The sequence below is a fragment of the Mizuhopecten yessoensis genome, unplaced genomic scaffold (assembly GCF_002113885.1).
Source record: "Mizuhopecten yessoensis strain PY_sf001 unplaced genomic scaffold, ASM211388v2 scaffold716325, whole genome shotgun sequence".
Classification (NCBI taxonomy): domain Eukaryota; kingdom Metazoa; phylum Mollusca; class Bivalvia; order Pectinida; family Pectinidae; genus Mizuhopecten; species Mizuhopecten yessoensis.
Genome location: NW_018480060.1, coordinates 225,234 through 240,264, shown reverse-complemented (window position 1 = coordinate 240,264; position 15,031 = coordinate 225,234). Strand labels below are relative to the sequence as shown.

Below are 15,031 nucleotides of genomic sequence, written 5' to 3'. Positions count from 1 at the left end.
CGTATGTTGCAGATGTGTAACACAGGAAATAAAAAACGCTGCTCGGCAACCCTCTTATATCAGCGCTCGGCAATATTCTGATATCAGCGTTTTGCTAATACTCTTATACCGCCACCCCTGACGTTTTCTCGACTTTTTTTATATCGGTCTGTCGTCGATTTATCGTCGATTATAGTTAATCGACGACAGACCGATATTTAAAAAAAAAAGTCGATAAAACGTCAGAATAATTCGGACTACACCTGAGATATGCTCCGAAAACCATGTTTTTAGGAATTGAGGTTAAGATCAAATTCAAGTCACAGTGACCTCGTTTTAGGATGCAACACACCGCCTTCCGATGATGTACCAATAGCATACAAAGTTTGATGCCCATCCAAGAAGCAGTGGATGATCCAGGTCTGGAAACCACACCCAGCATGTCACAAGCTCGCACGTACGCTCGCACGAGGCGGCATGTCACAAGCTCGCACGTACGCTCGGACGAGGCGGCACGTCACAAGCTCGCACGAACGCTCGCACGAGGCGGGATGTCACAAGCTCACACGTACGCTCGCACGAGGCGGCATGTCACAAGCTCACACGTACGCTCGGGCGAGGCGGCATGTCACAAGCAAGCACGTACTCTCGGGCGAGGCGGCATGTCACAAGCAAGCATGTACGCTCGCAGGAGGCGGCATGTCACAAGCTCGCACGTCATGTCACAAGCTCGCACGTCATGATACGCTCACACGAGGCGGCATGTCACAAGCTCGCACGAGGCTAATGGTACATATACCCCGCCTATTTAACTATCTCATGCTGTAAAATGTATACCGATAGGAACTGTTAAATTGTGGTACCATTCTTCGTTGATTTTACACCCCTTCGGTTCCATCCACGTCATATACTTATTGCCCTGGTGCGAGGGAGACCTGAAGAGTCGTTTCCCCGAGATAATCATGTTTCCCGAGCCTCGATACTCCAAGGGTTACACTCACTTACGTTCTCTACACACAGAGAAAATGCCGTTCAATCCTTATATTTACATTCTAAATTTTAAGTTATTATTTACCTAAATACAGATATTCACCTATATTTTCGATATTGATGTGTTTATGTCAAACTACAAGTTGTTTTATAATTTCGCTATGGTGCTTGCTTGTTGTGTAGCGTGCTTGAGATGATTTGCATGTCATATGCTTTGCTGACATTACTTGCCAGTTATATTACCTTTTAGTGCGTTTTCTTGTTGTGTAGTTTGCTGGTAATGCTTTGAGGACATGTGATTGCTTGCTGTGCTCTGTCGCTATGTTACTTGTGTGTAGTTTGCTGGAAATGCTTTGAAGACATGTGCTTTGCTTGCTGTGCTCTGTCGCTATGTTACTTGTGTGTAGTGCTATTTGTTAATGTGATGGCAAGCTGCTAGTGTTTTTGTTTGTTTATATAATTTGCGTGTAGTGCTTAATTTGTTACATAATGTGTTTGTTATATAATTCGCTATGTAGTGCTTACTTGCTGTATAACAACTAGAAATGCCTTATCGTCATCTTATGTTTTAATTATCCTCTTAACTTTATTTTTACTATACCTTTACCATGCTCCATACACTCTGTATGTATTTTAGATGGTACTATATTAGTGCTTATTCGGTCATTTTTTACACTTTGCTATATTATCATATATATATATATATATATATATATAGAATAAAAACAATTTTTTCAGATCGTCCGCTAGGCCTTTCTGCCTTCTAGGGCTTCTTCAGGCGGATAGATATATATATATATATATAGCCATGTGCTTTTAGTCACTAGTCCGAATTATTCTGACGTTTTATCGACTTTTTTCGGTCTGTCGTCGGTTAACGTGGTTAGTCGACGACAGACCGATATGAAAAAAGTCGATAAAACGTCAGAATAATTCGGATTATAGTCACCCAACATTTTCGCATGAGATTTGTGCTTGCTCTTATCTACGTACTTTTAATTAATATGTTTAATCAATTCTCTCATACTTAGCAATAGTTGTTTTATATCTTTGTTACTTTGCTATGATATTTTTTCTTATGCTTTGTCGTAATAATAGCTCTTCAGAGCTAATGTTTCTGTTTTCATATATACGACTATAAATAAAATTCTTGTATCTTCTCGTGTCGTCAGTGCAAACGAGATTCCTGGAACAGCCTAATGTCATCAAAATGTTTGCTTCTACAGGTTGTCTCATGTTATTCGAGGCGGGAGAAGAAGCTGCAGAGTGACGCTGATCCAATTGCGTTAATCATAGCCCTGTGACTTGACGCAAGTTCTCCTGGTAATACTTATCGAGGAACTTGCAGTGGAAATGTTAATATAAGGTGTTTGTTAATTTTCTTTTGAGTAGATTTTTTTAAACTTTATTTTCGTCCCATGTGATGAAACTTGGCATACAACTATAAAAGTATCCAGCCCTCCTGTCTGTAATATGTATTCATTACTGACTCGTTTCTCAGTTAGAATTTAAACATAATAGTTAATTGATCAAAATAGTTTTACGGCAAAATTTCTCATTGTGTCTATGGGAATGCTGTAAAAAGTAACTTATGAAAGCACTGCAAAAACTTTCAAAGTTGGACAAAAAACGAAGTCAGTAAAATGTATTGTAATAACAAAAAAAAGAACATATATATAGTAAGAAAATGATGTAACGGTGAAAGGCGTATGGAACGTCACTGTATACGATTATCATACCCCCCGACGCTGCTGGCGCCGACAGTTGAACACGTCCCTATTAGAACACAGAGGATTAAACGCTATAAACCGCTATCACGACATCAATTGTGGTGCGATACCTTTAAAAGCATTGCCTATAGAGTTGCCGTCCTTTGCTACAGATTCGGCCCAAAATATTGTTTACCAAGTGTTTCCCTAATCTATGTTTCAATTGTCACAGATAGTATGGCAAATATTTGCAGACAAAATCTATGAAATAACATAGTTTATCACAAAACCAAGTTTGAATTTCACTTATTACTCACATGATGACTTAAAGCAATACACACATCTTTTGTGACGAATTGTCTTTCATTTTCCAAGGGGGCGCCCTTTCATTTAATAGGAAGCGGTGCTTGTCAACATCTAAGCAACCGACGCCTTCTATCCTTTGGTCATATATATGACAGATCGGTAAGAGTTCAATTTTTGTCAGTCGTAGGTATTGCAAAGCGGTTACAGTAGCAGAATACTCTTCCTGAATGATCTTTCACTGTAAGCATAACCCATGGCCATGGTCAATGTGGTCGCCATGTGAAGCAACTCCCAGAAATAGACATTTCGTAAGATTGCATTTCGTTAGTACGAAATGCATGTGGACGAAATTGCTTCTTATTAATTTAAGATATCTCGTTATCGGTGACCTAATTCCGTGGCAATCAGATTATGTTCTCAAATCAATTGTAACAAAATACATGTTTGAGAAAGATACAAGTTGTCGGAGTGTTACTTGTTGTCCCTAATTAGCACAGGTGTTGCTTGACCACAGGTACTAGGCTGGTCTGTAAATAAACCTATACTGTAGGTGTATTGACAGACGAGGCTAGTACCAGTAATCCGACCGTATATGTGACAAATATAAACACATGTTTCACAAGTGGTCACAATTGTCTTTAGTACTAATATTAATACATGGCCTCCTCTGCCCCGGATGCGATATATAAAAAAAATCTCTCGTCGTCAATAGCTACGTTATCGCAGCAAAATTATCTTCAGCACATGAAAAAAAACCAAATGGAGCACCAAGCTGGTAAGACCAAAATAACTGCGTTTTTTTTTAAAATAATGGGCTAAATTTTGGCCTATAGCTACAAGCTGGTAAGTCCAGCCAGCTCTGGATGCTTGAATGGTAAACCTCCTGCATCAGAAGCTGGATTAGATTGGCTAATCAGCTTCAAGGAGAAGCTGTATGCTCATTGAATGGACCTCCTCAAATATTATCAATCATTTAAATATGTCTTGTCAGTATGGTATGCGACGGATCAGATGTCCAGACAATTGGTAGTAACTTTGGAGAGCACACTTTATCAATATCAATATGAAATACTTATATTGAAACATTACTATAAGCCTTGAGGCTTTCCATTGATGTCCTAGCTATGATTTACAGACAGGTGAGTCAATGAAACGAATGACGCAATTCCTGTTAACTTGGTTGAATGCCAAGTTATTTAATTGTTGCATTTTTTATATCAACATTATTTAATTGTTGCATTTTCTGTATCAAATTGAATATCTTGTAAGTACCAAACTATCGAAGGAATGTTACCAATTCATACAGTGCATTATGTTTCAAGAGATGAGCATCCTAGGGTTGCAGATTTGGGCTCCAGCAATTGTTTTTCAAGGATGCTTCCATATTAGAAGGATAACATTTAAGCATTGAAAGTTGTCAGTGTGTCGGGAGGGCGTGAGCTAGCTTTTAATGTCAATTATATCAATGTTTCTGTGAGTTATATAAAAAAAAATCACCAATTACCTATCATATGAGCACATATTAATTACCTTGAAGCTTGGTAACTGGAATTAAGGAAGATTTTGCTTGTAGAACTATGTACCAGTTATTGTTGTTACTTTCAAATAAATATTTTTTCACCTTTTGTCAATGAAACAGGTGACAGCACCATGTCGGAAGGAGATGCAAAGGTGAGTGAATCGGTGGAGAACAAAACCCCCGAGGAGGAGGACAAAATCCTAGATAAGGAAGAGACTGTGAAGGCAGGACCTAGTGAAGGAGATGCTGCTACAGGAGGTGCAGAGGCAGCTCCAATAGAAAATGGAACCAAGAACAAAGTTAAACATAAAAAGAAAGGAAAGAAGGAAGTAGTTTATGGAGTAAAATTACCTATTATTGCTTCAACACCTGTTGGGGCTACAGGTGGCAGCTACAAATGGGAGACACTTAAAATGATGATGAATCCTCGAGTGTTTGCTACTCCAGTGCTGCACAATAACGAACTTTACATAATAGGGGGTTGTGACGAGAAAGGGGAGCCTTTAGACTCGTGTGAGCATTACAATGCAGCAAAGAGAAAGTGGAATGCTCTAAACAATATGCCTACGAAACGTGCTGCCCCAGCCTGTGGAGTGGTAAAGGACAAAATCATAGCCATAGGAGGTGTAGGCATATCACAGAGTGCAGTCGACGCTGTAGAAGTGTATTCTATAGCAAGCAAACAGTGGAGTAAAATGGAGTCCCTTGTGAATCCCCTCCTAGGATTATCACTGGTCATCAAAGGTATTGAAAAGTTGTATAGTTAACTCGACTATCAATCCCCCACTGGTTCCGTCCCTCTGAAACGTTTGACTGGTTCTGTCTATCTGAAAAGTTTGTCCAGGGCATATCTTCTATACTGTTTTACCTGGTGTGACCAGATTTGGTGTGGAAGTACATCTTGGGATGGCAAATTTCAAAGTGCAGTGTACAATGATTAGGTCACTTTAACCTATACTTTGACCTTGACCTTTTACCTTAACTTTTGAAAAATGTTGTCTGGGGCATATACATGTATGTATGTGTACATCAAAACAAGATAGCTTTTAAGACATCCATTTCAGAGATAATTCTTACAGGAACATACATATATAAATCAAATGATTACAGTATAATGGTTAAAGAAAGTGCATAAAGTCAATCATTAAAAAATGAAAAAAACGAAAAATGTATAAATCTGATCATTGCATTTGTGAAATTGACTGAATAATATGTATAAATCTTGAATCTACAGATGATCTGGTGTATGTGGTCGGTGGGATGTCGGACGATACTAACCCCAGCGATAGCCTGCTCAGCTATGACGTAGAGAGAAACGTCTGGAAGAATTACGCCAGGATGAATGTACCACGATACGCTACATTTTCATTCATTGTTAATGGAAAATTATATGTGATTGGTAATTTAATTTTCTTTTATACTTGCATGAATACATTTATGATTAGATGTACCAGGTAATACACCACACTCCAGTCAACTCATTCACCCCTGAAGACACATTTAAACTCTTCCAACTCAAAGGATGGAATAGTTCATTATACAATTTCAGGGGTGAATGAGTTTAACTACAGCATATAATGGTCACCTGTGGTCAAATCAAAGATGTAATAGCTGTACTTATATTAAACTTGTTACTTTCATTTACTTTCATTTCAAATCACAAGATTCTAAAGCACAATATTCTGAAATACAATCAAATGAGTGAGGAGTACCAGTAATTGAAAGTAGGAAAGCTATTAAGGTAGTGTTATCATTGTGTAATCTTTCATTGTAACAGGAGGACGACAAGGAAAAATTCCAAGTGCAGCCTTTGAGTGTTACGATTTCGAGCAGAATAAGTGGGAACAGCTTGCTAACATCCCGGGGATGACCAAACGAGTATTTGCTATGTATGCGGCCGCTGACAAGTACATCTTCAGTATAGGGGGTCTCAACCAACCTGCCACCCTGGGCTTCTCCAGTGCCATGGAACTTTTCAACACAGAAACAAGTAGGTTATACGTTACTGGACCCTCTGTAGGGATTAAGTCTGATCCCATTCTCCTCACAAATCATCCCTTACTTTATTAGGTCTGGGTTCAGTGTATTGTGGTTCACGCTACAACACACTGTATAGGTTGATATTGAAGAAAACTGAGTCAGTTGACTTTGCTGCTTTGTTTTCTATGTTGGTAGTACCTGCGAACATTATGTATCAGTTTGTATATTATATAACAATTTTGCCGTATGGGAAATGTATCAGTTTTGCCTTAGAACATTTTATATCCATTTTGCCTTGGAACATTATACCAGGATAAATCAATATGCCTGTTAACATTTTATATTAATTTTTAATGGCACATTAAATATCATTTTTTGTCTTGGAATGTTGTACATGTATATCTATTTTGCATTTAAACATTATGCATCAGTTTAGACTTTAAAATAATGTAAAGTGAAATTATGCTATTTTACAACTGATAAAAGTAATTACTGCTATTGCAATCTTTCCATACTAAAGTGCTACATCCCAGCGCTTCTGTAATGAAATGTATATCATTGTAGTAAATAAAAAATATGTGATTCCATTCTGTATGTAAGTCTTTAATTTATATACACCAGAAAAGAGTTTTATGTTCCTTTTGTTTACAGAACAATGGGAAGGAGCTCCTGACATGAAGATAAAGCGAGGAGATTTTGCTGTTGGAGTGGTCGGCACCAGAATTATATGTGCTGGTGGTCTAGGTATGTCAACAGTTATATATGTTGGTGGTCTAGGTATGTCAACAGAGTTATATGTGCTGGTGGTCTAGGAACGTCAACAGGGTTATATGTGCTGGTGGTCTAGGTATGTCAACAGACTTATATGTGCTGGTGGTCTAGGTATGTCAACAGAGTTATATGTGCTGGTGGTCTAGGTATGTCAGCAGAGTTATATGTGCTGGTGGTCTAGGTATGTCAGCAGTCTTATATGTACAGGTGGTCTAGGTATGTCAATAGACTTATATGTGCTGGTGGTCTAGGTATGTCAACAGAGTTATATGTGCTGGTGGTCTAGGTACGTCGACAGGNGTCTAGGTATGTCAACAGAGGTATTTGTGCTGATGGTCTAGGTACATCAACAGAGTTAATTGTGCTGGTTGTCTAGGTATGTCAACAGACTTATATTTGCTGGTGGTCTAGGTATGCAACATATTTATATGTGCTGGTTGTCAAGGTATGTCAACAGAGTTATATGTGCTGGTGGTCTAGGTATGTCACAGTTATATGTTCTGGTGGTCTAGGTATGTCAACAGAGGTATTTGTGCTGATGGTCTAGGTACATCAACAGAGTTAATTGTGCTGGTTGTCTAGGTATGTCAACAGACTTATATTTGCTGGTGGTCTAGGTATGCAACATATTTATATGTGCTGGTTGTCAAGGTATGTCAACAGAGTTATATGTGCTGGTGGTCTAGGTATGTCACAGTTATATGTTCTGGTGGTCTAGGTATGTCAACAGAGGTATTTGTGCTGATGGTCTAGGTACATCAACAGAGTTAATTGTGCTGGTTGTCTAGGTATGTCAACAGACTTATATTTGCTGGTGGTCTAGGTATGCAACATATTTATATGTGCTGGTTGTCAAGGTATGTCAACAGAGTTATATGTGCTGGTGGTCTAGGTATGTCACAGTTATATGTTCTGGTGGTCTAGGTATGTCAACAGAGGTATTTGTGCTGATGGTCTAGGTACATCAACAGAGTTAATTGTGCTGGTTGTCTAGGTATGTCAACAGACTTATATTTGCTGGTGGTCTAGGTATGCAACATATTTATATGTGCTGGTTGTCAAGGTATGTCAACAGAGTTATATGTGCTGGTGGTCTAGGTATGTCACAGTTATATGTTCTGGTGGTCTAGGTATGTCAACAGAGGTATTTGTGCTGATGGTCTAGGTACATCAACAGAGTTAATTGTGCTGGTTGTCTAGGTATGTCAACAGACTTATATTTGCTGGTGGTCTAGGTATGCAACATATTTATATGTGCTGGTTGTCAAGGTATGTCAACAGAGTTATATGTGCTGGTGGTCTAGGTATGTCACAGTTATATGTTCTGGTGGTCTAGGTATGTCAACAGAGGTATTTGTGCTGATGGTCTAGGTACATCAACAGAGTTAATTGTGCTGGTTGTCTAGGTATGTCAACAGACTTATATTTGCTGGTGGTCTAGGTATGCAACATATTTATATGTGCTGGTTGTCAAGGTATGTCAACAGAGTTATATGTGCTGGTGGTCTAGGTATGTCACAGTTATATGTTCTGGTGGTCTAGGTATGTCAACAGAGGTATTTGTGCTGATGGTCTAGGTACATCAACAGAGTTAATTGTGCTGGTTGTCTAGGTATGTCAACAGACTTATATTTGCTGGTGGTCTAGGTATGCAACATATTTATATGTGCTGGTTGTCAAGGTATGTCAACAGAGTTATATGTGCTGGTGGTCTAGGTATGTCACAGTTATATGTTCTGGTGGTCTAGGTATGTCAACAGAGGTATTTGTGCTGATGGTCTAGGTACATCAACAGAGTTAATTGTGCTGGTTGTCTAGGTATGTCAACAGACTTATATTTGCTGGTGGTCTAGGTATGCAACATATTTATATGTGCTGGTTGTCAAGGTATGTCAACAGAGTTATATGTGCTGGTGGTCTAGGTATGTCACAGTTATATGTTCTGGTGGTCTAGGTATGTCAACAGAGGTATTTGTGCTGATGGTCTAGGTACATCAACAGAGTTAATTGTGCTGGTTGTCTAGGTATGTCAACAGACTTATATTTGCTGGTGGTCTAGGTATGCAACATATTTATATGTGCTGGTTGTCAAGGTATGTCAACAGAGTTATATGTGCTGGTGGTCTAGGTATGTCACAGTTATATGTTCTGGTGGTCTAGGTATGTCAACAGAGGTATTTGTGCTGATGGTCTAGGTACATCAACAGAGTTAATTGTGCTGGTTGTCTAGGTATGTCAACAGACTTATATTTGCTGGTGGTCTAGGTATGCAACATATTTATATGTGCTGGTTGTCAAGGTATGTCAACAGAGTTATATGTGCTGGTGGTCTAGGTATGTCACAGTTATATGTTCTGGTGGTCTAGGTATGTCAACAGAGGTATTTGTGCTGATGGTCTAGGTACATCAACAGAGTTAATTGTGCTGGTTGTCTAGGTATGTCAACAGACTTATATTTGCTGGTGGTCTAGGTATGCAACATATTTATATGTGCTGGTTGTCAAGGTATGTCAACAGAGTTATATGTGCTGGTGGTCTAGGTATGTCACAGTTATATGTTCTGGTGGTCTAGGTATGTCAACAGAGGTATTTGTGCTGATGGTCTAGGTACATCAACAGAGTTAATTGTGCTGGTTGTCTAGGTATGTCAACAGACTTATATTTGCTGGTGGTCTAGGTATGCAACATATTTATATGTGCTGGTTGTCAAGGTATGTCAACAGAGTTATATGTGCTGGTGGTCTAGGTATGTCACAGTTATATGTTCTGGTGGTCTAGGTATGTCAACAGAGGTATTTGTGCTGATGGTCTAGGTACATCAACAGAGTTAATTGTGCTGGTTGTCTAGGTATGTCAACAGACTTATATTTGCTGGTGGTCTAGGTATGCAACATATTTATATGTGCTGGTTGTCAAGGTATGTCAACAGAGTTATATGTGCTGGTGGTCTAGGTATGTCACAGTTATATGTTCTGGTGGTCTAGGTATGTCAACAGAGGTATTTGTGCTGATGGTCTAGGTACATCAACAGAGTTAATTGTGCTGGTTGTCTAGGTATGTCAACAGACTTATATTTGCTGGTGGTCTAGGTATGCAACATATTTATATGTGCTGGTTGTCAAGGTATGTCAACAGAGTTATATGTGCTGGTGGTCTAGGTATGTCACAGTTATATGTTCTGGTGGTCTAGGTATGTCAACAGAGGTATTTGTGCTGATGGTCTAGGTACATCAACAGAGTTAATTGTGCTGGTTGTCTAGGTATGTCAACAGACTTATATTTGCTGGTGGTCTAGGTATGCAACATATTTATATGTGCTGGTTGTCAAGGTATGTCAACAGAGTTATATGTGCTGGTGGTCTAGGTATGTCACAGTTATATGTTCTGGTGGTCTAGGTATGTCAACAGAGGTATTTGTGCTGATGGTCTAGGTACATCAACAGAGTTAATTGTGCTGGTTGTCTAGGTATGTCAACAGACTTATATTTGCTGGTGGTCTAGGTATGCAACATATTTATATGTGCTGGTTGTCAAGGTATGTCAACAGAGTTATATGTGCTGGTGGTCTAGGTATGTCACAGTTATATGTTCTGGTGGTCTAGGTATGTCAACAGAGGTATTTGTGCTGATGGTCTAGGTACATCAACAGAGTTAATTGTGCTGGTTGTCTAGGTATGTCAACAGACTTATATTTGCTGGTGGTCTAGGTATGCAACATATTTATATGTGCTGGTTGTCAAGGTATGTCAACAGAGTTATATGTGCTGGTGGTCTAGGTATGTCACAGTTATATGTTCTGGTGGTCTAGGTATGTCAACAGAGGTATTTGTGCTGATGGTCTAGGTACATCAACAGAGTTAATTGTGCTGGTTGTCTAGGTATGTCAACAGACTTATATTTGCTGGTGGTCTAGGTATGCAACATATTTATATGTGCTGGTTGTCAAGGTATGTCAACAGAGTTATATGTGCTGGTGGTCTAGGTATGTCACAGTTATATGTTCTGGTGGTCTAGGTATGTCAACAGAGGTATTTGTGCTGATGGTCTAGGTACATCAACAGAGTTAATTGTGCTGGTTGTCTAGGTATGTCAACAGACTTATATTTGCTGGTGGTCTAGGTATGCAACATATTTATATGTGCTGGTTGTCAAGGTATGTCAACAGAGTTATATGTGCTGGTGGTCTAGGTATGTCACAGTTATATGTTCTGGTGGTCTAGGTATGTCAACAGAGGTATTTGTGCTGATGGTCTAGGTACATCAACAGAGTTAATTGTGCTGGTTGTCTAGGTATGTCAACAGACTTATATTTGCTGGTGGTCTAGGTATGCAACATATTTATATGTGCTGGTTGTCAAGGTATGTCAACAGAGTTATATGTGCTGGTGGTCTAGGTATGTCACAGTTATATGTTCTGGTGGTCTAGGTATGTCAACAGAGGTATTTGTGCTGATGGTCTAGGTACATCAACAGAGTTAATTGTGCTGGTTGTCTAGGTATGTCAACAGACTTATATTTGCTGGTGGTCTAGGTATGCAACATATTTATATGTGCTGGTTGTCAAGGTATGTCAACAGAGTTATATGTGCTGGTGGTCTAGGTATGTCACAGTTATATGTTCTGGTGGTCTAGGTATGTCAACAGAGGTATTTGTGCTGATGGTCTAGGTACATCAACAGAGTTAATTGTGCTGGTTGTCTAGGTATGTCAACAGACTTATATTTGCTGGTGGTCTAGGTATGCAACATATTTATATGTGCTGGTTGTCAAGGTATGTCAACAGAGTTATATGTGCTGGTGGTCTAGGTATGTCACAGTTATATGTTCTGGTGGTCTAGGTATGTCAACAGAGGTATTTGTGCTGATGGTCTAGGTACATCAACAGAGTTAATTGTGCTGGTTGTCTAGGTATGTCAACAGACTTATATTTGCTGGTGGTCTAGGTATGCAACATATTTATATGTGCTGGTTGTCAAGGTATGTCAACAGAGTTATATGTGCTGGTGGTCTAGGTATGTCACAGTTATATGTTCTGGTGGTCTAGGTATGTCAACAGAGGTATTTGTGCTGATGGTCTAGGTATGTCAACAGGGTTATATGTGCTGGTGGTCTAGATATGTCAACAGGTTTATATGTGCTGGTGGTCTAGGTATGTCAACAGAGGTATTTGTGCAGATGGTCTAGGTATGTCAACAGGGTTATATGTGCTGGTGGTCTAGATCTGTCTGTTTTAGAATCCTAGTTGTTTGGTACCAAGAGTTTTGGTACCGAAGAGTAGGATGTTTCAGTACTGCTTTTTAAAGTTGAAAAATGGTGAAGAATTTTAAAATTTGAAGTCAGTAATACACATAACAAAAACACATTTAAAGTACAAAGATGAAACGTCAATCTAAGTGCTAAAAATCTTCTAAAAAATCAAAACAATTTTCGGGAAGTATCAAAATGTTTTATACAAGTACGTACCTAAATATTTTGGTTTCTGAAACAATGGAGTATTAAAATAATTGTCCCCTGTCATCACTGTATAATTTTTAGCTCACCTCGTCCGTCCGTCAACAATTTCTTTATTCTTCTTAATCACTGATTGGAATTTAACTAAATTTGACTAACAGAGTTATATGTGCTGGTGGTCTAGGTACCTCAACAGGGTTATATGTGCTGGTGGTCTAGGTACATCAACAGAGGTATATGTGCTGGTGGTCTAGATATGTCAACAGGCTTATATGTGCTGGTGGTCTAGGTACATCAACAGCGTTTCTTGTGCTGGTGGTTTAGTTATGTCAACAGACTTATATGTGCTGGTGGTCTAGGTACGTCAACAGAGTTATATGTGCTGGTGGTCTAGGTATGCCAATAGACTTATATGTGATGGTGGTCTAGGTATGTCAACAGAGGTATTTGTGCTGATGGTCTAGGTACATCAACCGCGTTAATTGTGCTGGTTGTCTAGGTATGTCAACAGACTTATATTTGCTGGTGGTCTAGGTATGCAACATATTTATATGTGATGGTTGTCAAGGTATGTCAACAGAGTTATATGTGCTGGTGGTCTAGGGATGTCACAGTTATATGTTCTGGTGGTCTAGTTATGTCAACAGATTTATATGTGCTGGTGGTCTAGGTATGCCAATAGACTTATATGTGATGGTGGTCTAGGTATGTCAACAGAGGTATTTGTGCTGATGGTCTAGGTACATCAACAGAGTTAATTGTGCTGGTTGTCTAGGTATGTCAACAGACTTATATTTGCTGGTGGTCTAGGGATGCAACATATTTATATGTGCTGGTTGTCTAGGTATGTCAACAGACTTATATTTGCTGGTGGTCTAGGTATGCAACATATTTATATGTGATGGTTGTCAAGGTATGTCAACAGAGTTATATGTGCTGGTGGTCTAGGTACGTCAACAGGGTTATATGTGCTGGTGGTCTAGGTACGTCAACAGAGTTATATGTGCTGGTGGTCTAGGTATGTCACAGTTATGTGTTCTGGTGGTCTAGGTATGTCAACAGAGGTATTTGTGCCAATAGACTTATATGTGCTGGTGGTCTAGGTATGTCATCAGGGTTATATGTGCTGGTGGTCTAGGTACCTCAACAGGGTTATATGTGCTGGTGGTCTAGATATGTCAACAGGCTTATATGTGCTGGTGGTCTAGGTATGCCAATATACTTATATGTGCTGGTGGTCTAGGTATGTACAGTTATATGTTCTGGTGGTCTAGTTATGTCAACAGATTTATATGTGCTGGTGGTCTAGGTATGTCATCAGGGTTATATGTGCTGGTGGTCTAGGTATGTCATCAGGGTTATATGTGCTGGTGGTCTAGGTATAACAACAGACTTATTTGTGCTGATGGTCTAGGTATGTCAACAGGGTTATATGTGCTGGTGGTCTAGATATGTCAACAGGTTTATATGTGCTGGTGGTCTAGGTATGTCAACAGAGGTATTTGTGCAGATGGTCTAGGTATGTCAACAGGGTTATATGTGCTGGTGGTCTAGATCTGTCTGTTTTAGAATCCTAGTTGTTTGGTACCAAGAGTTTTGGTACCGAAGAGTAGGATGTTTCAGTACTGCTTTTTAAAGTTGAAAAATGGTGAAGAATTTTAAAATTTGAAGTCAGTAATACACATAACAAAAACACATTTAAAGTACAAAGATGAAACGTCAATCTAAGTGCTAAAAATCTTCTAAAAAATCAAAACAATTTTCGGGAAGTATCAAAATGTTTTATACAAGTACGTACCTAAATATTTTGGTTTCTGAAACAATGGAGTATTAAAATAATTGTCCCCTGTCATCACTGTATAATTTTTAGCTCACCTCGTCCGTCCGTCAACAATTTCTTTATTCTTCTTAATCACTGATTGGAATTTAACTAAATTTGACTGGAAGCATCCCTAAGTGGTGGGGATTCAAAATTGTACAAATGGTAGGGCTGACCCCCCAGGGGGCTGAGGGGCGGGGCCAAAAGGGGGCAATTTGGCTAAACTGCTTTAAGCGACTTCTTCTCTGGAACCAAGTGATGGATATCAACCATATTAGACTGGAAGCATCCCTAGGTGGTGGAGATTCAAAATTGTACAAATGGTTGGGCTGACCCCCCAGGGGGCTGAGAGGCGGGGCCAAAAAGGGGTAATTTGGCTATATTTCTACAAATGACTTCTTCTGTAGAACTATGCACTGGATATCGATCATATTTAATCAAAAGCATTCATGGGATGCAGGGATTCAAAATTGTACAAATTGTGGGGCTGACTCCCCAGGGGGCTGA

General features: G+C 39.2%; 1 protein-coding gene across 1 annotated transcript in view; it reads left to right on the top strand.

Annotated features, from left to right (window-relative positions):
* The first annotated feature begins 3,053 nt into the window (after positions 1-3,053).
* The window catches only part of LOC110443106 (kelch domain-containing protein 8B-like), a 15,437-nt gene continuing 3,459 nt past the window's right edge, over positions 3,054-15,031 (top strand). The window contains exons 1-5 of the mRNA XM_021487102.1: positions 3,054-3,143; positions 4,624-5,247; positions 5,738-5,902; positions 6,281-6,493; positions 7,135-7,227. Of these exons, the coding sequence (XP_021342777.1) occupies positions 4,635-5,247; positions 5,738-5,902; positions 6,281-6,493; positions 7,135-7,227 (1,084 nt within the window). The 5' untranslated portion in view covers positions 3,054-3,143; positions 4,624-4,634. The remainder of the gene's footprint in view (positions 3,144-4,623; positions 5,248-5,737; positions 5,903-6,280; positions 6,494-7,134; positions 7,228-15,031) is intronic.